Source organism: Neophocaena asiaeorientalis, unplaced genomic scaffold, assembly GCF_003031525.2.
Source record: "Neophocaena asiaeorientalis asiaeorientalis breed wild unplaced genomic scaffold, Neophocaena_asiaeorientalis_V1.1 scaffold174, whole genome shotgun sequence".
Classification (NCBI taxonomy): domain Eukaryota; kingdom Metazoa; phylum Chordata; class Mammalia; order Artiodactyla; family Phocoenidae; genus Neophocaena; species Neophocaena asiaeorientalis.
The window spans coordinates 6,374,949-6,401,619 of record NW_020174922.1 but is presented as its reverse complement, the minus strand read 5'-3'; the positions used below and the strand labels follow the sequence as shown (position 1 = coordinate 6,401,619).

The 26,671-nt window shown below is 43.6% G+C and overlaps 1 protein-coding gene across 1 annotated transcript in view; it reads left to right on the top strand.

Moving 5' to 3' along the window:
* Positions 1–23,705, top strand: part of SAXO1 (stabilizer of axonemal microtubules 1) — a 33,639-nt gene extending 9,934 nt beyond the window's left edge. The window contains exons 4-5 of the mRNA XM_024760457.1: positions 11,711–11,913; positions 22,702–23,705. Of these exons, the coding sequence (XP_024616225.1) occupies positions 11,711–11,913; positions 22,702–23,705 (1,207 nt within the window). The remainder of the gene's footprint in view (positions 1–11,710; positions 11,914–22,701) is intronic.
* The last annotated feature ends 2,966 nt before the right edge of the window (positions 23,706–26,671 follow it).

The window sequence follows — 26,671 nt, the reverse complement described above, 5'->3', positions numbered from 1 at the left end:
TTGTGCCAGTACCATACTGTTCCGATGACTGTAACTTTGTAGTATAGTCTGAAGCCAAGGAGCCTGATTCCTCCAGCTCTGTTTCTCTTTCTCAAGATTGCTTTGGCTATTCAGGGTCTTTGGTGTTTCCATAAAAATTGTGAAATTTTTTGTTCTAGTTCTGCAAAAAATGCCATTTGTAGTTTGATAGGGATCACATTGAATCTGACAATTACTTTGAGTAGTAGAGTCAATTTCACAATGTTGTTTCTTCCAATCCAAGAACATGGTATATCTCTCCATCTGTTTGTATTGTCTTTTAATGCCTTTCATCAGGGTCTTATAGTTTTCTGCATACAGGTCTTTTGTCTCCTTAGGTAGGTTTATTCCTAGGTATTTTATTCTTTTTGTTGCAGTGGTAAATGGGAGTGTTTCCTTAATTTCACATTAAGATTTTTCGTCATTAGTGTGTAGGAATGGAAGAGATTTCTGTGCATTAATTTTGTATCCTGCTACTTTACCAGATTCCTTGATTAGCTCTAGTAGTTTTCTGGTAGCATCTTTAGGATTCTCTAGGCATAGTATCGTGTCATCTGCAAACAGTGACAGTTTTACTTCTTCTTTTCCAATTTGGATTTCTTTTATTTCTTTTTATTCTCTGATTGCTGTGGCTAAAACTTCCAAAACTATGTTGAATAGTAGTGGTGAGAGTGGGCAACCTTGTCTTGTTCCTGATCTCAGAGGAAATGATTTCAGTTTTTCACTACTGAGAACGATGTTAGCTGTGGGTTTGTCATATATGGCCTTTATTTTGTTGAGGTAGGTTCCCTCTATTCTTACTTTTTGGAGAGTTTTTTAAATCATAAATGGTGTTGAATTTTGTCAAAAGCTTTTTCTGCATCTATTGAGATGATCATATGGTTTTTTTTCCTTATTTATTTTCATTTTGGATGATTTGTCCATTGGTGAAAGTGGGTTGTTAAAGTCCCGTACTATGATTGTGTTACTGTCGATTTCTCCTTTTATGGCTGTTAGCATTCGCCTATGTATTGAGATGCTCCTATGTTGGGTGCATAAATATTTACAGTTGTTATATCTTCTTCTTAGATTGACCCTTCGATCATTATGTAGTGTCCTTCTTTGTCTCTTCTCATAGTCTTTTTTTTAAAGTCTATTTTGTCTGATATGAGAACTGCTACTCCATCTTTCTTTTGATTTCTGTTTGCATGGAATATCTTTTTCCAACCTCTCATTTTCAGTCTGTATGTGTTCCTTGGTCTGAAGTGGGTCTCCTGTAGACAGCATATATATGGGTCTTGTTTTTGTATCTATTCAGTGAGCCTGTGTGTTTTCGTTGGAGCATTTAATCCATTTACATTTAAGGTAATTATCGATATGTATGTTCCTGTTACCGTTTCCTCAATTGTTTTGCGTTTGTTTTTATAGGTCTTTTCCTTCTCTGTTTTTCCTGCCTAGAGAAGTTCCTTTAGCATGTGTTGTAAAGTTGGTTTGGTGATGCTGAATTCTCTTAACTTTTGCTTGTCTGTAAAGGTTTTAATTTCTCTGTCAAATCTGAATGAGATCCTTGCTGGGTAGAGTAATCTTGGTTGTAGGTTTTTCCCTTTCATCACATTAAGTATGTCCTGCCTCTCCCTCTGGCTTGCAGAGTGTCTGCTGAACAATCATCTGTTGACCTTATGGGGATTCCCTTGTATGTTATTTGTTGCTTTTCCCTTGCTGCTTTTGGTATTTTTTCTTTCTATTTAATTTTTGATAGTCTTTTAATATATGTCTTGGCACGTTTCTCCTTGGATTTATCCTGTATGGGATTCTCTGCGCTTACTGGACTTGATTGACTATTTCCTTTCCGATGTTAGGCAAGTTTTCAAGTATAATCTCTTCAAATGTTTTCTCAGACCCTTTCTTTTTCTCTTCTTCTTCTGGGACCCCTATAATTTGAATGTTAGTGCATTTAATGTTGTCCCAGAGGTCTCTGAGATTGTCCTCAATTCTTTTCATTCTTTTTTCTTTATTCTGCTCTGTGGTAGTTATTTCCACTGTTTTATCTTCCAGGTCACTTATCCGTTCTTCTGCCTCAGTTATTCTGCTATTGATTCCTTCTAGAGAATTTTTAATTTCATTTATTGTGTTGTGCATAATTGTTTGTTTGCTCTTTCGTTCTTCTAGGTCCTTGTTAAACACTTCTTGTATTTTCTCCATTTCCAAGATTTGGACATCTTTACTCTCATTATTCTGAGTTCTTTTTCAGGTAGACTGCCTATTTCCTCTTCATTTGTTTGGTCTGGTGGGTGTTTACCTTGCTCCTTCATCTGCTGCATATTTCTCTGTCTTCTCATTTTGTTTACCTTACTGTGTTTGGGGTCTCCTTTTCTCAGGCTGCAGTTCGTAATTCCTGTTGTTTTTGGTGACTGTCCCCCGTGGGTGAGGTTGGTTCAGTGGATTGTGTAGGCTTCCTGGTGGGGGACCCTGACACCTGTGTTCTGGTGAGTGGGGCTGGATCTTGTCTTTCTGGTGGGCGGGACCACATCCGGTGGTGTGTTTTGGGGTGTCTGTGAACTTAGTATGATTTTAGGCAGCCTCTGTGCTAATGGGTGGGTTTGTGTTCCTGTCTTGGTAGTTGTTTGGCATGGGGAGTCCAGCACTGGAGCTTGCTGACCGCTGGGTGGAGCTGGGTCTTAGTGTTGAGACGGAGATCTCTGGGAGAGCTCTCGCCAATTGATATTAGGTGGGGCCATGAGGTCTCTGGTGGTCCAATGTCCTGGACTCTGCTCTCCCACGTTGGAGGCTCAGGCCTGACACCCGGCCGGAAAACAAAGACCCTGTCAGACACATGGCTCAGAAGAAAAAGAAGAGAAAAAAGAAGAAAAAAGAAATTAAAAAAATATTTAAAAAATAAAAGAAAAAAAATAGAAAGAAGAGAGCAACCAAACCAATAAACAAATCCACCAATGATAACAAGCACTAAAAACTAAACTAAGATAAATATAAAAATCAGAAACACATCAGTCGCAGGCAGCAAACCCAAAGTCTACAGTTGCTCCCAAAGTCCACCGCCTCAATTTTGGGACAATTCGTTGTCTATTAAGTTACTCCCCAGATGCAGGGTACATCAAGTTGATTGTGGAGATTTAATCTGCTGCTCCTGAGGCTGCTGGGAGAGATTTCCCTTTCTCTTCTTTGTTTGCACAGCTCCTGGGGTTCAGCTGTGGTTTTGGCCCCGCCTCTGCGTGCAGGTCGCCCTCAGGCATCTGTTCCCCGCCCAGACAGGAGGGGGTTAAAGCAGCAGCTGATTAGGGCTCTCTTGCTGTCTCAGGCTGAGGGGAGGGAGGGGTACAGAATGCAGGGTGAGACTGCGGCAGCAGAGGCCGGCGTGACGTTGCAGCAACCTGAGGCGCACTGTGTGTTCTCATGGGGAAGTTGTCCCTGGATCCCGGGACCCTGGCAGTGGCGGGCTGCACAGCAGCAACAGCGTTAGCATTTCATGCCCGTCTCTGGGGTCTGAGCTGATAGCCGTGGCTCACGACCATCTCCGGAGCTCGCTTAGGTGGTGCTCTGCCTTCTGTGGGCACACGGGGAAGGAATCCCCTCTCCTTGCGCCCTTCAAAACAGGCAGGTCCAGACTTTTATCCGGACTCCCTCCCGGCTAGCCGTGGTGCACTAGCCGCCTTCACACATGTCTTCATGCAGCCAACCCCAGTCCTCTCCCTGCGCTCCGACCGAAGCCCGAGCCTCAGCTCCTAGCTCCTGCCCGCCCCGACGGGTCAGCAGACAAGTCTCTCGGGCTGGTGAGTGCCGGTCGGCACTGATCCTCTGTGCGGGAATCTCTCCGCTTTGCCCTCCGCACCCCTGTTGCTGTGCTCTCCTCCGCGGCTCCGAAGCTTCCCCCCTCCGCCACCCGCAGTCTGTGCCCGCGAAGGGCCTTCCTGGTGTGTGGAAACCTTTCCTCCTTCACAGCTCCTTCCCACTGGTGCAGGTTCCGTCCCTATTCTTTAGTCTGTTTATTCTTTTTTCTTTTGCCCTACCCAGGTTCATGGGGGGGGGTTTCTTGCCTTTTGGGAGGTCTGAGGTCTTCTGCCAGCGTTCAGTAGGTGTTCTGTAGGAGTTGTTTCACACCTAGATGTATTTTTGATGTATTTGTGGGGAGGAAGGTGAGCTCCACGTGTTAGTCCTCCGCCATCTTGAAGGTCCCCCCAGACTGTGTTTTTGTTGTTAAGTCTTGCATGGCAGTTGCCACATGTTGGCTACTCTGTTCCACAGGTCTTCTTATTCTGGGGTACCAGAGTCAAAGAGAAGCTCCTTTTGGGGACATGCTACTCTTGTGGCAGAAGGCAAACAGCAGAACCTTTTTTTTCTTTTCCTTTGTGCATCATCTAGTTTCACTTGCTCATAGGGTGCCAAATGCAGAGGCCTCTTGCCCAACCCTTCAGAGTCCCTCCTGCCCTGTGCATTGTTATTGTTATGTTGTGGAGACTCTGGATTTAAAAAAAAATTTTTTTATTGGAGTATAGTTGGTTTACAATGTTGTGTTAGTTTCTGCTGTGCAGCAAAGTGAATCAGTTATACATATATCCACTCTTTTTTAGATTCTTTTACTGTAGAGGGCATTACAGAGTATTGAATAGAGTTCCCAGTGCTATAAAGTAGGTCCTTATTAGTTATCTGTTTTATATGTGGTAGTGTGTATATGTCAACCCCAATCTCCCAATGTATCCTTCCTCCCGTTCCCCCTTGGTAACCATAGATTGTTTTCTATGTCTGTGACTCTATTTCTGTTCTATAAATAAGTTCATTTGTACCACTTTTTTTTAGATTCCACATTTAAGCAATATCATATGATATTTGTCTTTCTCTCTCTGACTTTCTTCACTATAACAATTTCCTAAGTCCATGTTGCTGCAGATGGCATTATTTCATTTTTATGGTTGAGTAATATTCCATTGTATATATGTACCACATCTTCTTCATCCATTCCTCTGTTGTTGGACATTTAGGTTGCTTCCATGTCCTGGCTATTGTAAATAGTGCTGCAGTGAACATTGGGGTGCATGTAGAGTCTGGATTTTTTTTACATTCCTCTGTAGAGTGTGTTTTTTTAAAGCATATAGTAAGTTGATTGGACTCAAAATGGAAACTTGGTGTTTTGGGTGCAATTCTAATCTCAGTTCAGTTCTTTATCTTTCGCACAATTGTTTGAAGTCTGTCCCATGCAAGTGAGGTCAACCAGAGATTTGGGCCCAGTTTATAAACAGAATTTGAGCCTTCCTGTCTCTGGCCTCTCCTTTTCAGGATTCCTCCCTCACTTTCCAGCATCTGTGGTTGTCTCAAACTTCATCCTCTGGTTCTTCAGTCAAGAAGGATGGAAGGTTTTCTATTCACATTTTAGCTGCCTTGCCTGGCACAGACTGGAGCCTGCCTTCAGACTGGGAGCACTGAAAAAAAAAAAAGGAAGCTTAACACAGAGACTCACCCAGTACCATTCCCTTCTTCCACCTGTTGGTTCGGCTCCAGAATTTGCCTATCTTTGTTGTTCTTTAGTGCTCACAGGTAGTTGTTTTCATATTTTGTCCAGAGTTTATATGAAGCAATGACAGATTTTATCCTCAGCTTTAGTGGGGTTTGAGGAGATGAGAGAGTAGAGGAATAGACAGGTACAGTCATCCCTCCATATCTGTGGGTTCCACATCTGTGCATTGAAAATATTTTTGAAAATTCCAGAAAGTTCCCCAAGGCTCAAGTTGAATTTTCCATGCACTAGCAGCTATTTACATAACATTTACATTGCACTGGGTATTGTAAGTAATCTAGAGATGATTTAAAGTATACAACAGGATGTGCACAGGGTATCTGCAAATACTACACCATTTTAGGTAAGGGACTTGAGTATCCAGAGATTTTGGTATCTATGGGGGGTCCTGGAAGCAGTCCTCCACGGATACTGGATACTGAGGGATGTCCATACTGGAGGCATATTCTTGGAATCCATCTATCACAGAGAAGATTAGGAGGGCTCAGTGTGTCCTTACCAGGATAAGCGGCACGAATCAAGCCCTGTGAATCAACCTAGGGATCTTTCTCAGTGTGCTGGAATGGCCTGCCCAACCTGCCTGCAATGACATGATGGTTTCCTTAGAGGGTTCCTGTACCCCGGGAGTTTCAGAATTACATGTGGAAGTAGTGAAATGAAATTAATGGAAAGACAAAGAGCAAAACCCCATAGAAGAGATTGAGAGGACAAATGACAAGGAGGAGTATCGCAGAAGTCAAGGGAGAAAGTATTACGAAAATGAGTGAGAGGATGGACACCATGAAGATGTGCATAATGGTAAAAACCTGGCGACCAGTGACTGGATTTGGAAATAAGGTGGTACTTTGGAGGCCTTGGCTGAAGCAAGGAGTGAGGAGAATGAGATTTGATAGATGGCGCATGAGTAAGGGGTGAGGAAGGCAAGCCTGTATCTGTAGACAGCCCTTTCTAGCAGAGAGAAGTGGAGGGGAGAGAACTGGAGGAGAGTGAACTCCAGTGAGGGTTGTTGTTGTTTATTGTTTTCCTTTAAAAGTGGGAAAGACTGCAGCATGTTTAAATACTGATAGAGGGGATTCCTGCACTTTTACTACCAAGGGCCTGGGTTCATTCCCTGGGCGGGGAACTAAGATCCCACAAGCTGCATGGCTTGGCCAAAAAACAAACAACCTCCCCCCCCCCCCCCGCCCAAAACTGACAGAAAGCAGCCAGTAGGAGGAAAAGGTGAAACCACTGACGGGCTCCACAGAAGGGGTCCTTGAGAAAGAGGTTGGGGAGATTTAGGGCAGGGGTGAAGGGATTGGCTTTGGGCCAAGAGGAGGAACTCTTCTTTTTTTTAATTGAAGTATACTTGATGTACAATATTGTATAGGTTACAGGCGTACAACATAGTGATTCACAATTTTTACATATTATACTCCATTTATAGTCATTGTAAAATATTGGCTGTATTCCCTGTATTATACAATATATACTTGTAGCTTAAAAATTTTTTTTTGGAGTATAGTTGTTTTACAATGTTGTGTGAGTTTCTACTGTATATCCTTGTAGCTTTTTATGCATAATATTGATAGTTTATACCTCTTAATCCCCTACCGGTGTATTGCCCCTCTCTCTTTCCCTCTCCCCACTGGTAACTGATGGTTTGTTCTCTATATCTGTGAGTCTGCTGCTTTTCTGTCGTATTCACTAGTTTGCTGTAATTTTTGGATTCCACTTCCACATGTAAGTGACATCATACAGTATTTGTCTTTCTCTGTCTTATTTACTTAGAATAATAGCCTCCAAATCCATCCATGTTGTTGAAAATGACAAAATTTTATTCTTTTTTATGTCTGGGTAGTAGTCCATTGTGTGTATATATATATATATATACACACACATACACATCACATCTTCTTTATCCATTCATCTGTTAATGGATACTTAAGTTGCTTCCATATATTGGCAATTGTAAATACTGCTGCTGTGAACATTGATGTGCATGTATCTTTTCGAATTCGTGTCTTTATTTCTTTCAAATATATACCCAGGAGTGGAATTGCTAGGTCATATGGTAGCTCTATTTTTAGTTTTTTGAGGAACCTACATACTGTTTTCTACAGTGGCTGCACCAATTTACATTCTCACCAACAGTGTACAAGGGTTCCCTTTTTTCCACATCCTCTCCGACATTTGTTACTTGTGTTCTTTTTGATGATAGTCGTTCTGACAGGTGTGATGTGATATTTCACTGTGGTTTTGATTTGCATTTCCCTGGTCATTAGCGGTTTTGAGCATCTCTTTGTGTGCCTGTTGGCCATCTGCATGTCTTCTTTGGAAAAATGTCTATTCAGATCTTCTGCCCTTTTTTTTTTTTTTTTTATGGTATGCGGGCCTCTCACTGTTGTGGCCTCTCCCGTTGTGGAGCACAGGCTCTGGACGTGCAGGCTCAGCGGCCATGGCTCAAGGGCCCAGATGCTCCGCGGCATCTTCCCAGACTGGGGCACGAGCCCGTGTCCCCTGCATCGGCAGGCGGACTCTCAAACACTGCACCACCAGGGAAGCCCCTGCCCATTTTTTAATCAGGCTTTTTGGGGTTTTTTTGATGTTATATGAGCTGTTTATATATGTTGGATATTAACCCCCCTTACTGCTCATGTCATTTGCAAATATCTTCTCCCATTTCATAGGTTATCTTTTTGTTTTGTTGGTGGTTTCCTTTGCTGTGTAAAAGCTTTTAAGTTTAATTAGGTCCCATGTGTTTATTTTTGTTTTTATTTCCTTTGCTTTACGAGACAGATCCAAAAAAAATATTGCTACGATTTATATCAAAGAGTATTCTGCCTGTGTTTTCTTCTAAGAGTTTTATGGTTTCTGGTCTTACATTTAGGTCTTTAATCCATTTTGAGTTTATTTTTGTATATGGTATTAGAGAATGTTCTAACTTCATTCTTTTACGTGTAGCTGTCCAGTTTTCCCAGCACCAGTTATTGAAGAGACTGTCTTTCCTTTATTGTATATCCTGGCCTCCTTTGTTGTAGATTAATTGATCATAAGTGCATGGGTTAATTTCCAACCAGGAGCTCTTCTTAAAATGGATTCCATTTAATATGATGAACTCTCTGGGCATACTCACAAATTCTGAAGTTTGCATAGATAAACATTAAAAATAAATTTAAAAAAGTATTGCGTATCCTCTTTATCATGATGAAAATATCCTTTTCCCTCTTCCAGGCTCATGACCCTAGTTAGCTGTTACGTTACAGTTTCTTTCCTTTTGCCAGACTCTTGTCAAATGCCTTTCTTTAATTTTGCCTAATGATGGGAAGTCAAATTGTTATGGCTTCCCAGCAAGTTCTCTTTAACCTTTACTTAACTCAGAGTTTAACTCGGGGCTTTCCATACTAGATAACTTTCATGGCTATGCACCTAAAAGAAACTTATTAACATCTTTGACCAATTTTTTTCTTGGTTCATAGTCAGAATGGGCACAGGGACTAGGAAATGTACCACAGGAAGAGAAGGGAGTGTTCTTAAACAAAAAGAAAGCTACTAAAATTGAGCAGTTTCTGGGAAGGATAAAATATTTTTCTTTTACGTGAGCTTAAAGGCTGTAAGATTATGTGAGGTTGGGGACCTGCAGTTATGTTGTGGTTAATGATAGGTTTCAGTGAATGTTCTGAACATGAAAACATAATGAGAAAACACATAAATTCTGATTAAATTCACCCTTAAGCCACAGTAAATAATTTTGGGTGGAAGAGAAATGAATTAAACTTTAAACTTCTTTCCTCTCTTCAGAGGTAGATCACTACCTCCGTAAATTCAACCCATAAATGTACTTTCATTACAATAACTTAAATTTTTTGTCGGAAGAGGAGATTCAGTTAACAATTTCATTCCCTGAACATGGTCAGTAAGGACTTTGCTGCATCACATTTTGCTTTTGAGAAACCAGCTTCAGGAAAGTCCATGAATTGGTGAGTTTGGTTGTGGGCATTTATCTGTTCTTTTCTTGTAGCAGCAGGAAATGGGGGCATTAAGCACATTTTAGTTGCCAGAGAGCTTGGCAGGCCTTGTAGGAAGGTTCTTGCAGTATCTCTGAGGGGAAGTTGGTTCCCTCAGTAGAAGTAACAGCAGAAGAGAATGTTGTGGCCTGTGTGCAGGGTTCCAGGGTGCGACAGGGCGATGACAGGAAAGCGCTCCTGGCTGCTCTGGGCTTCGGAGGGCTCCACGGGGCAGCTTGGGCATTCAGCTTTGTTTCTCAGTACCTGCCCCTGGTATCCCCTGGTATCTCCTTTGTTGGAAGCAAAGAGGGCTGAACCCTTGGGTAGCCGTCAGTGAAGACAAGTTTGTATGGAGCTGTGTGGTCTCAGGCTGCTTTCAACCCCACTCCACCCCTTTGGAGCTCTTCCCTGAGAACAGAGAGTTTCTGACCAAAGCCACTTTGCAGTTAACTAGTTTTCAGCCAGGGTTTTCTGGGCATTTCCATTTCTCTCGGAAGCCTAGGGCCTGACGCCTCTAGTCCTGCTGCAGTTGGTTTAGCACCGAACAGACACCGGCGTGAGGTGCTTGCACACTAAGGAGAGTAGGAGCATGGAGTTGATTCTTGGGTTCTTGTTTAGCCCATTCCCTCCATCAACCCCGACTTACACAGTCAGCTTCCAGTCGCCTCGGGTCACTGGGCTTCCTCTTGCTGTTTGCCAACACGGGGCCCCCGAGAAGGCAGCCCAGGCTGCAGGTCCAGTAACTGCTGCTGAGATGTATTTTTAAACCTACCCAGAGGGCATTACAGGGAGTTCAACTGAAGCATCTCCTGTTTCCCCCTTTGAGCCCTAGAGAGACTAATTCTCCGGCTTCCTAACTCCCTCCTCCCATCCCAACAAACATTTTCAGGCCCCGGTTTGGGTTTATCGACAACCATGTGTATAATTCATGCAAGACAGGTTACAGTGGAGCGTGTTACCTCTGCTAGTCAAGCATGGCTCAGTAATGCTGCTCCACATTTTGGCCAGGAAGTAGGTTTTATTGGTGTTTGGGCCTGATGTCTTCCTGTCCGGAAGCCTTCCCCTTCCCTTGGTGAGGTTGTTTTAGCAAGCACCATCAGGGAAAACCTACCTTCCTCTTGTCCAGTTGGATAAATGGGTTTCAGGCAAAAACAGGCTATTGTGTAAAGCAGAAGTTCTCGGAGGATGGGGGGAAATGTTTGCTCAAGAGAGTTTGCCCTGGGCAGTGGGAGGCTGAGACTGCCCCGGTAGGCAGTGGGTGCCCAAGCTGAGCCCTGGTGCTGCAGGGTGCTTCGTGGTGGTGTTGCAGTAGCATCTTGGCCTTTTTAGAACTGTGGGATGCTTTGGGAAGAGAGCGCTTCCTAAACTCTTCAGTAAAGGGTGTCTTGCTTTTCCTATCCCATTGTTTTCATATAGCCTGAAATAATGGGGGTGCTGATGCCAGAGAGCTGAGAAGTGAAAGGTTCACTGCCTCCATTTATTGGCCTTTTCTACTGGGTTTTCTGTGAGATCAAATAGAGGCAGGAGATAAATCTCAGCAGGAGCTCTTGGGAGCACAGAGAAGGAGGTGGTGGGACCTGAAAAACAGAAGTTAGCTCCACAGTGAACAGGTTGGGGGAGGGAGGGGGAGAGAGCAGGCACAGGGGAGACCTTCCCAGTGGTCCAGGGTGGCTGAGGTAGAATGTGCGTGGGGAGTGGGAGAGAGAGGGGGCAGCTGTGGCTGGGGAGGAGGCCGAGGCAGGTCCAGGAAGGCTTGCATACTATGCTGGAAAGTTGGGTTTTATCTGGAAGATTTTTAAGCTGAGGAGTGAAAGGTGTGATTTGGGTTTTAGAGAGTTGATTTTGACCGCGCTGTGAGGATGGAAGTAGCAATGGTGGGAATGATGCAGGAAGCCCGGGGGGGAAGGGTTATCACATGACCCACATGAGAAATGGTCAGGGTCTGAACTGAAGGGGAGAGACACACCGAGGAGCTGTGAGGCGAGCACACTTGGGGAATGACTGGACCATGAAGGCGTCTGACTTGAGAGAGGAGTGAATGGCGGTATCTCTCTCAAAAGTGGGAAACAGGAGGAAGAGTGCTAAGGGAAAGAGGAGAGGATGACTTCTCAGCAAGCATTTGTAGAACTGGGTTGAATGGAAACCATGAGCCTTATTCCAAGGCAAGGGCCCCCAAGGTGTGTGCTTATTTTCCTTACAGGAGAGATTTTGGGCCTCACAGAGTGTTACCGGTGAAGATCCACCAGCCCGACCCGTTTGTCCCAAGTGAAGAGAATATGGATCTGCTCACGACATATAAACAAGATTACAACCCATACCCTGTCAGTCGAGTGGACCCCATCAGACCTCGGGACAGTAAATACCCATGCGGGGACAAGATGGAGTGTCTGCCTACTTATAAAGGTGGGAGAGTGCCTGAGGCACAGGTTGGGGGAAGGATGGGCTGAGCCTGAGCGCTGGCTGGGGAGTGGGTTTTATATACACACCCCCTCAGCGCGGAGGTTGGGCAGAGTACTTTTTGTTTTTTTAAAACATCTTTATTGGAGTATAATTGCTTTACAATGGTGTGTTAATTTCTACTTTATAACAAAATGAATCAGCTATACATATACATATGTCCCCATATCTCTTCCCTCTTGCGTCTCCCTCCCACCCTCCCTCTCCGACCCGTCTAGGTGGTCGCAAAGCACCGAGCTGATCTCCCTGTGCTATGCGGCTGCTTCCCACTAGCTACCTATTTTACATTTGGTAGTGTAAAATACTTGAGGACGTGTCCTCAAGTCCATCCTCTTCGTCTGCATCTTTATTCCTGTCCTGCCCCTAGGTTCTTCAGAACCGTCCTTTTTTTTTTTTTTTAGTTTCCATATACCTATGTTAGCATATGGTGTTTGTTTTTCTCTTTCTGACTTACTTCACTCTGTATGACAGACTCTAGGTCCATCCACCTCACTACAAATAACTCAGTTTCCTTTCTTTTTATGGCTGAGTAATATTCCATTGTATATATGTGCCACATCTTCTTTATCCATTCATCTGTCGATGGGCACTTAGGTTGCTTCCATGTCCTGGCTATTGCAAATAGTGCTGGGCAGAGTACTTTTTGTGGCCAAATCTGGCCTGCAGCCTGTTTCTGTACAGCTAGAGAGCTAAGAAAGCTTTTTACATTTTTGAATGCTTAAAAATAAATGAGAAAAAGACTATTACTTTAGAACATGTGAATAGTAAGTGAAATTCAAAGTTCAGTATCATGGCTATGTTTTGCTGGAACACAGCCACACCCATCTGGTTTCTCTGCTATCTATGGCTACGTTTGTGCTACAGCAGCAAAGCTGAGGGGCTGAGACAGAGACCGTATGGCATGCGAGGGCTAACACATTTAATATCTGGCCGCTTACAGAAAATATCTGCCAACCCCTGCCTCAGCTTGCCGTTCCCATCCTATATGAGGGAAGCATTTCAAGTTTAAGTTTAGTTGAGTTCCATCACTGACTGATGGATTGGTTCATTAAAAAAATTATGAAAACGTAACATACAGAAAAAATGCACAAATACATAATGATACAGACCAGTGAATTTTGAGTAAATACACCTGGAAACAGGATGCAGATCAAGACCTATGGCATTGATACTCCCTTCCAGTTACCATTTCCACCCAGGATAGAACCATTATGCTGACTTTTAACTTCATAAATGAGTTTTGCCAGGTTTGAACTTCATTTTAATGGGACGATTGCATTCCTCATTGAGCACCTCCTGCATCCCAGGCATGGTATTGGGAACTGTGAAGGAAGCATAACGACCTGCCCCTGACTTTACAGTCTAGTAGGAGAGACAGGGTGTGGAGTGGCGGGTGTGGTAGCGCAGGCAGCGTGGAGCACGAGCCACAGGGCTGAGACCATGGGGATGGAGGCCCGCTTTGTGACCATTGACTTTGCTGCTTACGATGCACGTGGCTGCCTTGAAAGTATGTGCTAAACTGTTCCTGTCACATGTCTGTGGGTGTCTACGTGATTGTGATGTTAACGGCTTTTACTTAGCCACGCCAAACACGTAGCCGAGGGGAGGTGGGGAGGCTTGCGGGGTTGTAGGAATCTTCCTGAAGCCCTTCCAGGAGCTCTAAATCTATTATTCTTGAAGATTCTGCATGTGGCTGAGCTTCTCTGCTTTTTCTTTTTCTTTTTTTCTTTTTTTTTGTGTGTGTGTCCTTTTACTTTCTTACCTTCAGTGTCGTCCTCTTCCACTCTTCTGTAGCCGCCTTCTGCCAAGCCACATTCTGGATATCGTCATACCCCTGCATGGCTCCACCTTCGTGCCCTCCATCATCGGGTCCTTCTGGCTTGCTGCCCTATTTACACCCACCTTGACAGTCCTTGGCCTCACTGGGATCTCCAGCCCACTGATGCCTCAGCCTTCCTTCTCAGCATCAGCCCCGCCTGTGCCTGTCATCATACAGTCTATTCCACATTATATCTCTGCAGCCTGTCTCTTACTCCCTCTGTCTTCTGTCCTGCGGTTGCTTCCTCCTAGCAGCAACCGAACCCTGTCTTCTCCATGTCTGCACCTGGACATGTGCCTGAGCATCGCTCCGACCTTGTCAGCTCATCTCCATTATCCACAGAATGGAAGCAGAGAGGGCTTTTGCAGATGGCAATCTCACATGACCTCTGCCTAAAACTCCTTAAGTAATTATTATGGTTCTTAGGATAAAATCCCACACCTTTACCAACTCCTCTGCTTCCTTGCAGATTTGGTTCCTTCTCCCTGAGCCCCTCTGCTCCGACCACAGGAACTTCTTTCCGTTCCTTTGCTCTGTTTCTTTTCTGTCTCAGGGCATTTTGCACTGCTCTTCCCTCTTTAGAGAGCTGTCCTCCTGTCTCCTGTCCAGCATCATCCTTCAGCGAGTGGCGGAAGGATCACACCTTCAGAGGGAGTCCCAGACCTTCCCTCATGCCAGACCAAACACACCCTGTTAGGTGCTCTAAGAGTGTCTTGTACTCGCTTGTTTTGTAATTCATTTTGTAATTTTGTTTAACATTGTCTCCTTGGCTAGACTGCAAGCTCCTGGAGGGCAGGGATCTTTTTCTTTGCCTGTTACCCTCAACAAAGCAGGCACCATAGCAGATGTTTTACCAAGGGGTCAACACAACCAGGCATGTGGTGGGATGGCACCCAGGCCTCTGCAGAGCTCATTTGTCTCCCCTTTCAATCAGTGTTTACAGGAGGGCCAAAAATGGACGCTGAGAACCAGGAAAAAACAAAGCTGGAGTGAGCACTTCCTTCACTGGGGGAGGGGCAGGGACTTGGTCGGGCTCATCCAACTACATCTTCTACTTTCCACATCCTCCCTGTGGGCTGCCTGGATTTACACATCTTGGAATAGTTAGAGATTCTTCAGAACAACTGCCTGCTCAGCTCAGTTTTCCTTCCCCGCCTTGCCCTACATGCAGGGAGAGGTCTAGGGGTGAGAAATGCTCCTTGCTTTCCTTGGGGGTTGGCAAGGATGGAGTAGCCTAGTGGTGTTATTTTAAGGAAAGTCCCCCCACTTCCTCCCACAAAATACTCACCTCTCAAAATCAACACACAGAAAAAAAAAAACCAAAACAATCTAATACTTAAGTTTTAATCTCTCCTACCTCCAGCTCTCCCATATTCCTCCCCTTCTCCAAACAGTTACATCTCAAATTGCCCTCTGCAAACCAGAGAATAGTATTCCGCTGCTAAAACTGAATCGTGGCTGACTTTTCCCTACTGAGAAAGTTAAGACTGAGAAAACCTTATTTTCTTCTCTTTTATTTTTCTTAAACTTCTGGCACCTGTTAACTGCTATCTACTTACACATATTTAATGAATGTATACCAGTGGAGTAGCAACAGGACTCTTCTGAACCAGGCAGGCTTAGACCCTTTGTTTTTTTTTTTTTTTTTAGTTTACTTTTGTCTGTGTTGGGTCTTCGTTGCTGTGCGTGGGCTTTCTCTAGTTGCGGTGAGTGGGGGCTACTCTTCGCTGGGGTGCACGGGATTCTCATCACAGTGGTTTCTCTTGTGGTGGAGCACAGGCTCTAGGCACACGAGCTTCAGTAGTTGCAGCATGTGGGCTCAGTAGTTGTGGCACGCAGGCTCAGTAGTTGTGGTGCATGGGCTTAGTTGTTCTGCAGCATGTGGGATCTTCCTGGCCCAGGGATTGAACTCGTGTCCCCTTCATTGGCAGGCGGATTCTTTTTTTTTCATTTAAATTTTTGGCTGTTGGGTCTTTGTTGCTGCACATGGGCTTTCTCTAGTTGCGGTGAGTGCGGGCTACTCTTCGTTGCAGTGTGTGGGCTTCTCATTGCGGTGGCTTCTCTTGTCGTGGGGCACGGGCTCTAGGTGTGTGGGCTTCAGTAGTTGTGGTGCACGGGCTCCAGTAGTTGTGGCTTGCTGGCTCTAGAGCACAGGCTCAGTAGTTGTGGCACACAGGCTTAGTTGCTCTGTGGCATGTGGGATCTTCCCTGACCAGGGATCGAACCTGTGTCCCCTGCATTGGCAGGCAGATTCTTAACCACAGTACCACCAGGGAAGTCCCGACCCTTTGGCTTTATTCTGGCTGCATATGTACTTGAGGGTGGATTTCATAGTTCTCCTCTGAAATTCAGGTTTAAAAAGAGACAAATCAGTTTGTAGTCAAAGAGAACGTATTTGTCATTAGAATTCACCTATAGGTGTCAGTTTGCCACCTATGTGTCTTACTAGTTTTTTGAATAATACTTGCCATTTCATATAATCTCAGTGGTTTATTTCTTCCATTACTCCTCTGTGGTATAGTGGCTTCCAAAACTTGGTCTTGAATGCCAAACACGCACTTACAGTTTTTAGCACAGGAGACGCAGCAACAAAGATGTGTTTAGCGAGGGAATAAATGAACGAAGGGTTCTGGATCACCGTTTACAAGGACTCCAGGTGACACCTTTTAGCATTAGATTTGCACAAATCCCCATCAGGTCTGTTACTCTGTGGGTGCAGGCCAAGAGCAGGAGTGAAGATTAGAGAAGACCCATGACATCTACTCTGCCCTTTGGTTGGTCCGGCACAACCTCATGCATCTTTGAGGGTCCACATCCTTGCCTTATCTCTTGGTTTATCACTCGTTTGATGACTTGTTTCTCTTGTGGAAATTTGCTTTCATAAGTCTTTTTCGTAGCAGCCTTCATAGTTTTGTGGCCATACATTGATTCTCCTTACAAAGGAGGGGAAAAAAGAAATCAAAGACCAAGGTCATTAAATATATGTGTTTCAATGGGTGCATCTATCTTACGTCTGTATGCTCTGCTTACTATGGTTCCATAGGAAAAATATTCAAAGTTTTCTCTTACTACTCTCATGGCCAGCACCTTTACCGGGCTCCAGAAAACCACCAGTAATATATGCTCCAGTAGCGTTTGGTTGTAATTTTGACATTTTCAAAACGCTGTGCAATTGGAAAGACTGAGAGTGTAATTAGTTGATACTCAGCTTCAGGTTTAGCTAAGTTTTTTTTTTTTTTTTTAAAGACACATTATTGAATGGAATCTCTTTTAAAGAGGTTCTTGCCAATTATGCACATGACACTGGCCCTGAAGGGCTTTTACTGGTGGCTTTTCAGGCATGTGAATAGTTTGTCATGTGGAATTCTGAGGTTTTCAGGGTCCTGTGGAGGTTTTTTGTAATATATGCTGGCTGGAGGAAGTTAGGAGGTTAGGTAATAATGTGGTCTCAGCTGTATTGCTGGGTATCAGAAATCGCGAGGCAACTTTCAGTTTAGGAACCTGTTTTCGTAACACTTCATCCATCCCAGAAGAGGGCCAGGAAACCCTGTCCTGCCCACCCCCATGCACCTTGAGGCAGTGTGTAGGCATCTACAAGTAGATGCCCCCATTTCAGTGAGGCTTAAAGTCTGAGGGGGAGACATGTGGCTTATATTCAGCGAGATGGTTCCCTCTAAGGCCCCCTAATGCTTTCAAGATGCTGATAGAGCCATGAATGGCTCTTGGAGAAAGATTAGATTTTCAATTAAAATGAAGCCAATTTAAAATAAATAGTTGGTAGTATTATTAGCCTAAAATAAGCTTATGAGTGTGCCTGGGGGGTGGGGTATGTCAGGCCTTACAGAGCGGTAGAGTGAGGAGCCTGACAAATTCTCTTCCCAAAAAAGTAACAAAATAGTAAAACACCAATCATTTTAGGACTCTGGAAATCAACCAAAGGCATACAACAAATTGAGAACCATTTATTCAGGAAAAACTACTAAACCTTGTTATGAACAGTGGGGGTGTGTGGTGTTTTATCCTGGGGCTGCTTCCATCACCCCTCCCCCAAGTTCCATCTGTGTGGTAGGTTCTGCCTGGGCAGGCTGGGCTGTGAAAGCCAGCAGCTCTGCTGCCAGTGGGGGCTGATTGGAGTAAAGTACGTACGCAGGCATTCCCATAAAAAAATTGTGATATTAATGGCAAAGTAACCAGGGAAGACAACTTCTGCAGTTAGTCTGAGGTTGCAGTACTACTTGAAGCAAGCAACAGTCCAGTAGAAGAGTCAGAAATTTCCCAAAGAGTTCCAGAGAATGAGACAGACACAGAGTAGGCCTTGATAAGCTCATACATATTCCTGGTGGTCTGGAAGACTATGCATATGGGCAAGGCAGTGTGCAGGCTCAAGAGATCAGAGTAAGGGTCTAGTTATCTACTCATCTTTCCTGGCTGAATATGATGCCTCGTGCATGTGCAGAGGAGACAAGAGACAGCCCAGCAGAAAATAAAAGCCGGGGGAGACTTGTTAATTGCCTGATCTTTGACTATATTCTCCAACCCACACACGGATCCATTAGCAAATGGTGAAAGCCTTAGTGGCTTAAGGTGATTAAGTATAACTTCTGGTAAATCACAGGCTGATTGCTAAACTATGCTGATAGAGGGTGGCTCTTAGGAACCTAGGCTTAAAAATAAAATCAATTAAAAAGAAAAAAACTCAGCAAAAACATCAGTGGCCGCACATTGCAGGGGAGATAAGTCTCTATAGAATTACTGCAGGCAGGTCACTAAACAAACAGCAAAAACTATTCCCGGTGGAAGATCAGAATCCAGGGTTGCTGAGGCATATTGTCCAAAGTGTTGAGTTTTTAACAAAAAATGATGAGGCATAAAAAGAAACAGGGAAGTGTGATCCAGGAAAAAAGCAGTTAGTAGAAACTATCTCTGAAGAGGCCCAGATGTTAGACCTAGCAGACAAATATTTCAAAGTAGCTATTATAAATATGTTCGAAGAACAACAGGAAACCATGTTTAAAGAAATAAAGGGAAATATAACAACAATTTCCAGTCAAATAGAGAATACTGTAAAGGGAAATCCTAAAAATAATTGAATGAAAACTCTGCAATTGGAAGGACAATAATCAAAATAAAAAACTTCATTAGAGGTGCTTAATAGCGGATTTGAGCTGACAGGAGAAAGAATCCATGAAAATGGAGATCTTAGTAGAGATTATCCAATGTGAAGAATGAGAAAAAATGGAGAAAAATGAACTCAGAGACTTGTGAGATACCATTAAGTGTACCAACAGACAGATAATGGGAGGCCCAGAAGAAGAAGGGGCAGAAAAGTATTTAATTGTCAAAACTGTTAAGTTTGATGAAAAATATTAATCTGCACATCCATCCAAGAAGCACAATCCATAGAGAAGAAATGCAAAGAGATCCACCCCTATTCACATAACAGTCAAACTGTTGAAAGCCAAAGATTTGGAAAAGAGCAAAAGAGAAACAACTCATCACATACGGGGAAATGACAACAATAACTAACTTCTCATCAGAAACAGTGGTGTGACATACTCAAAGTACTGAAAGGAAAAAAAATCCTCTCAACCAAGAATTCTATAACTATTAAAGACTATGCTTCAAAAATGATGGGAAACGAGGTGAGAAAGTGGCATGGACGTATATACTACCAAATGTAAAATAACTAGCTAGTGGGAAGCAGCTGCATAGCACAGGGAGATCAGCTCAGTGCTTTGTGACCACCTAGAGGGGTGGGAGAGGGAGGGTGGGAGAGGGAGGGTGGGAGGGAGACGCAAGAGGGAAGAGGTATGGGGACATATGTATATGTATAACTGATTCACTTTGTTATACAGCAGACACTAACACAGCATTGTAAAGCAATTATAATCCAATAAAGATGTTAAAAAAATGATGGGAAAATATATTCCCAGATAAACAAAGACTGAGTTTATTTGTAGCTCACTGACTTGCCTTGCAAGAAATAATAAAGGAAGTCCTTCAGGCTAAAAGAAAATAATACTGAACGTTAACACAAATCCATGCAAAGAATAAAGAGCACTGATAAAACTGCTTATGTAGGTAAATATATACTTTTCTCTAAATTAAAAGACAATTGCAGAACCAATAATTATAAAACTGTGAGGTTTATTCCAGGAATGCAAGGTTGGTTTAACATCAGTAAATCAATTAATGTAATATACTATATTAATAAGGTAAAAGACAAACCTACATGATTGAAAGCCACAGATAAAGCATTTGACAAGATCTGATACCCATAAAAGCTCTCAAGAAACTAGGAATAGAAGGAAACTTCCTCAGCCTGATAAAGTGCTTCCACAAAAACCCCTACAGCTAACATCATACTTAATGTGGAAAGACTGAATGCTTTCCCCTTAAGATTGGGAACATGGCTAGGATAGCAGTTCTCACCTCTTTTGTTCAACATTGTAGTTGAGGTTCTAGCCAGTGCAGTAATGCAAGAAAAACAAATAAATAAATGCATCTAGATTAGAAAGGAAGAAGTAAATCTGTCTTTATTCTCAGATAAGATAATCCTAAAGAATCCACAAAAAAAACCCTACTAGAATGAATTCATCAGTGTGTCAGTGTTGAAGAGCAATATATAAAAATTAGCATTGAAAAAATATATATTAGCATTGAAAATCTGAAAACAAAATTAAGGGACAGTTTTCATTATAGCCTCAAAATGAATAAAATATTTGTAATAAGTTAAAAAAAATAAATGTAAGACTTGTACGCTGAAAAGTACAAGATAGTGCCGAGAGAAATAATATGGAAACAGGTAGCAAGAGTCCATGTTCATAGGCTGGAAGATTCAACACAGCTAAGATACAGTTCCACCCAAATTTATTTATAGATTTAATGCTACTCCTATCAAAATTCCCGCAGGCTTGTTGTTGTTCTTGTTGTTGCAGAAATTGGCAAAGTGATCCTAAATTTTATATGTAAAAATCAAACCAAAAGAGCTGACATATTAGATATCCACATGCAGAAAAGTGAGCGTGGACCTTACTTCACGCCATACTAAAAAATTAACTCAAAAAGTGTTAGAGACCTAAATGTAAAAGGTAAAATTTTAAATCTTTTAGGCTAAGACATAGGGAAAAAACTGAACTTGATGAAAATTCAAAACCTCTGTGTGCTTCAAGAGATACCAGCAAGAAAATGAAATGATAAGTGATAGACCGGGAAAAAATATTTACAAATCACATATCTGCTATTGGACTTGTATCTAGAATATGCAAATAACTCTTATAACTCAAAAATAAGACAAACAACTGTTTTAAAAAATGGGCAAAAGATATGAGTAGACATTTTACCAAAAAAGACACATGAATGGCTAATAAGCACATATAGAGATACTCAACATTTTTAGTCATCAGGGAAATGTAAATTAAAATACGATGAGATACCACTAAACACCCACTACAGAATGTCTATAATTAAAAAACAAATCACAATAACAAGTGTTGAAGATGTGGAGAAATGAGAACCTTCATACATTGCTGGTAGGAAAGTAAACTGGCACACCTACTTTGGAAGAGTTTGCAGTATCCTGAAAAGTTAAACATAGATTAACATATAACCTATCAATTCTGCTTCTTGGTATCTTTGTAAGAGAAATGAAAAGATATAGCCACACAAATACTTGTCTATCAATGTTCAGAGCAGAGATTTTCATAATAGCCAAAAGGTGAAAACAACTCGAATGCCCATCAACTGAAGAATGGATAAACAAAATTTGGTATATCCATATACTCTAGTACTATTCAGCAATAAAAAGGAGTGAACTGATATATGCTATGACAGGGATAAACCTCCATTACGTGCTTAGTGAATGAAGCCAATGCAAAACACTACCTATTGTGCAATTCTATTTATAGGCAATGTCCAGAAAAAGGCACATTTATAGAGACCAAGAACTGATAAATGGTTGCCCAGGGATGGGAATGAAGATCGCAGATGGGCTTGATTGATATTTTTTCGGTTGATGGAAATGTTTTACAAATAGATTTTTTAAATTTATTTTTTTATTGAAGTATAGTTGATTGACAATGTTGTGTTAATTTCTGCTGTACAGCAAGGTGACTCAGTATAACTAGATTTTGATTATAGATAGTTGCACAGCTCTGTAGAAGTTATTGAATTGTGTATGAAGGATGGTACGTTTTATTTTATGTCACACAAATTATACCTCAGTAAAGCTGTTTAAAGAAAGTGTGCCTGTGGACTCCACTGGTGTTGGCTATATACCTCAAAGACTCCTGGGAAGCTGCTTTTGTTTTCTTTGTCAAGTTGTAGGCAAGAGAATTCCCTGTGGATTCAGAGTTGGCTAGCCAACACAGTGCCCGTATTCCCTTGGAGTGCCATATTTGATTTGTGTAGATTATAGGGACTTAATGGCTGTCACTCCACGGATGACCAGGGAGGCCTGGTAGGTCTGGCTGGTGGCCCAGCAGTGGTGGGTTGTGAATCCCCTGTCTCACTGCCCTGCATGCACCTTCAGAGTCACTCTCTGCTGATTCACAGAGGCCACCTTCCCCTTAGAGGGGTGGAACTCTTCTTGGATCAGGGTAAACCAGTGGTTGGACTTCTCTGTTGGAATCGATTCCCTGTATCCTCCCATGGCTGTGGACCCTCTAAAATCCCTGCATGCAGCATTGTGGGTATGATGAGACACCTATAAATTTGTCTCTTCTGCACAGTAGCCCTCAAATACCACAGAGTTGGAACAGCAAGCCCTTGGTTGAGGTAGTAGCAGGGATCTGCTCTGTTCTTTGTCTCAGGGAACATCTCACTGGAGATTGGCTTGTGGCTTTGGGGCTTCTTGGAATACATGCAGGTTGAGTGACTGGATTTATGAGTGATTACCACTTCTGCTTTATTTTCAGCTGATTATTTACCCTGGAAGCAACCAAGACGAGAACTGCTTCGTCTGCCACACAGCTACCGGCCAGCGTCAACCAAGTTTGATAGCCGAACCACACACCAGGATGACTACTCCATGAAGGGCCTGGTGAACACCATGAGCTGTAAGCCTCCGGCCGCACTCAAGCTCTGTAACATCCCCCTGGAGGATCTGACAGACTACAAGATGAGCTACGTGGCCCACCCCATGGAGAAACGCTATGTGCATGAGCCGGAGAAGTTCAGACCCTGTGAAATCCCCTTTGAAAGCCTTACCACTCACAACGAGTCATACCGGGGCCTGATGGGGGAGCCAGCCAAGAGCTTGAAACCTCCAGCCAGGCCTAGTGTGCTAGACATGCCGTTCTCTAACACCAGCGAATTTCGAGATAAGTACCAAGCTTGGCCAACGCCCCAGATGTTCTCCAAAGCTCCCGCCACCTATGTCGCTCCTGAAGAAAAGATGGACCTTCTGACGACAGTGCAGGCCCACTACAAGTACCCTAAGGGTGCCCCAGCTCGATCCTACCGACCGGTGCTCTCGGTCAAGAAGGGTGGCCGCTTTGAAAGTTCCACCACGACCAAAGAGGACTTTAAGCAGTGGGCCAGCGTGCAGACCAAGCCAGTCAAGCCCATCCCGCAGCTGAAACTTCCCACCGAGCCCTTGGACCACCTGACCACCACACGAGCCCACTATGTGCCCTGCCCTCCCGTCACTACCAAAAGCTGTAAGCCCGCCTGGTCTGGCCCCCGAGCGAATATCCCTATGGAGGGCCAGACCACATATACCATCAGCTTTACTCCTAAGGAAATGAGCAGGTGCCTGGCTTCGTACCCTGAGCCTCCCGGCTACATCTTTGAGGAAACAGATGCTTTGGGGCACAGAATATATAGGCCAGTTTCCCAGACAGGCTCTCGGCGGAGCAGCCGTCTTTCTGTAGGTGATTCAGAAAATCCTAACCAGCAGGAGTTGACAGTGTCAGCTTGAATTTTAAAGACTGTAATTTAGAAATTGCAGACTACTTTTAAAAGCAGATGATTGAGTTATTTGAAAAAAAAAAAAAAAAAAAAAAAAAAATTCCCCAAAATGAAAAAAAAGAAATCTTCACCATCGTTTCCAGCACACTTGAATAAAATGAGAATCACTTGACTCAAGGAAAATGACATTTAATCACTGGGTAATTAGTCCCCTTAACCCTCCTTCTGCTGTCTCCCCCTCTTGGGTCCTTTACCTTGTGCTCATGGAATCAAAGCTGGTCTCTGAGGGTTTTTTTTCCCATCCAGATGTATTTTATTAATTTAATCATTGTATTAATTGACATTATGATTAACCCTTGCCAAGTATTAAGTGCCAAAGAATATAAACTTTACTTTGGGGGGATTGAATCTGAAGGTCCGTGTGTTCACCCCACATGCTGTCTACACAGAGAGCAGACTGTGTTCTTTGCGACCTTCGGGGAGATTTCAGCCTAACTCTCTCATTGCCTCCGCATCGTGGTGGGAGTGCCTTGGGCCTGATCTGGAGTCTTGTTTTGGGTTCTCTCTGCCCAGGGCTGTTGCACAGGGCATCTTTCTACCTCTTCACGTCATGGCATATGAGCACAAACAGTGTTGTCTCAATGGGTGTGGGTCTGGTCATGGGAGTTGGAGGGGTAGGAAGAGGTTCTGTGGCAGTCCCAGGAAAGCATGGACCTGCCAGACCTCTCTCACTCCCAAACCAGTGCAGGCTCTGAGTCCAGGGAGAGGAGGGGGAAAAAGGGACCCTTGGCAACCAGGCAGTCGGCAGCTGGCCCTTGAGCCGTGAGCTCTTCTAAATGCTCAGAACCTGGAAAAAATGGCCTCAGCTTGGGCTGGTTCCTGGACCTGCTTGTCCTAAAATGACAGCTGTGATCAGACCTCTCACAAGGCTTGACACAGTGGTGAGCTGGATCCTATCCTGGAGAAAGGGCTGGAGGTTCCTCTTTGGGGCCTAAGGTTTGATCCTAAGGCTAAGTAGTTTGGAGATTTCTTTTTTTTTTAATTCAGAAGAGTCAAGGAGGAACTTTGTTCAAGAGGGCCCCGGCCAGGATCAGATGGATTCAGGGTCTGAGTGAGCCTCATACAGAGGGATGCAGATTGACACCTGGGATACCCACCTCTCTTTTGAGTCTGTGGAACCCTAAAATATACTCCGTGGTCTCAGGGAACGGGGGAACAGTGTGGAGGGGAGAGGGAAAATTTCAGCTCAGTGCCTGTTCATAGGCAAGAAACCTATGTCTCTTATCCAAGTCTGTCTTTCCATGGCTCTCACCTGCCTGGCCCAGACATTCAGGTCCCCACCCTTTTCTCCTCACGAGGTTTGCTTCACTGGGTTGGGATCTATATTATTTAATCCTCTTGGTTATATCAGGTCTGGCTGCCTGCCCTTATGCGGTAAAGAAGCTCAGAGAGATTATGCAGCTTGCGGAAAGCCACAGAGCTTGGAGCACCAAGGCCAGGATTGGAACCCAGGTCTTCTGTTTCAAGATCCAGGGCTCTTCACCCAACACCAGGCACCCCCCATCTGCAGTGGCTCAGATCGCATGGCTCCACAAACCACATCAAACCACACTGTCTCTGTTTGAACTCCTTTCTGGAGTCCATTAAGCTAAAGGAGACCACTTAGGAGGGTAGGTTTTATTATTTTTGTTTCATTTTCACAAATCAAATATTGGCACTCGATTTGAAAAACCAAATGGTGCTAAAATGCTTATAAAAGTGTAGCAGTCTCTTAAGTAGCTGCCCCTTGGCCTCTACTGTGTCTTCCCCAGAGAACAATTGTAAATTATTGGATCTGTTTCTGCTAATATTTTCCTTCAAATTTCTAAATAATATACTGCTGTCTGTTGATTCATCAATTTTATTTTTTAATGAAAAAAAGGTTTAAAAAATATTTTCTCACAATTTTTATTTATTTTTTTTTGGCTGCATTGGGTCTTCACTGCTGCACGTGGGCTTTCTCTAGTTGCGGTGAGTGGGCTTCTCATTGGGTGGCATCTCTTTTTGCAGAGCACGGGGTCTAGGGTGCAGGCTTCAGTAGTTGTGGCTCATGGGCTCAGTAGTTGTGGCTCACGGGCTCTAGAGCGCAGACTCAGTAGTTGTGGTGCACGGGCTTAGTTGCTCCGTGGCATGTGGGATCTTCCCAGACCAGGGATCGAACCCTTGTCTCCTGCATTGGCAGGTGGATTCTTAACCCCTGCACCATGAGGGAAGTCCCTGACTTATCAATTTTAGACATTGTCTGTTTTGGTAGATTAGGAATATTAATTCTTCTACATCCCTTCCTTCTCTCCCCTGTCTTCTTAGTATAGTTATATGCTAGTGTGTGGTTATATCAAAACTAATAAGCTTTTCTAATGTGTCTGATGAGTAGGAAGGGAAGAAGCTGAAGAAGGATGTGCAGACCTGGCTGATTCAGGAGCACTGAGTCCCCTTGGGGTGAGAAATTTCCTCTGAGCCCTTCCTTTGGTACATTTGGGGTCACCTCCATGGTGATCCCAGGCTAGATGAGCCACCCAGGGCATCCCTGCCTTACCTGTCTCTTTAGGACTTAAGGAGTTGGCTCTCCCTCTGATACCTGTCTTCCTTCTTATGAAAGTGGTTAATACAAGTAAAAAAAATTCATAAAACACATAAAGAAGGACACAAGTGGCTATTATGGGTACTAGTGGAACACCATGACTAAGAGTGTGCAAGGAGAATCCAGCAGACCTGGGCTTGCATCTTGGGCCCTTGTCACCCACTAGCTATGGGACCTTGGTCAAATTCTTTAAAATGTGGATAATAGCAATACTGGTCTCATGGTTTGGTTGTTTGGATTGAATGATTGAGTATGCTTCAGTCCCTTAGGCCTGGCTCACCTTTAATTTATTAAACATAGGTGAGGATGAGGACGGTGGTGGTGAAGACGGTGGTGGTGATGGCTGAATTACGCCT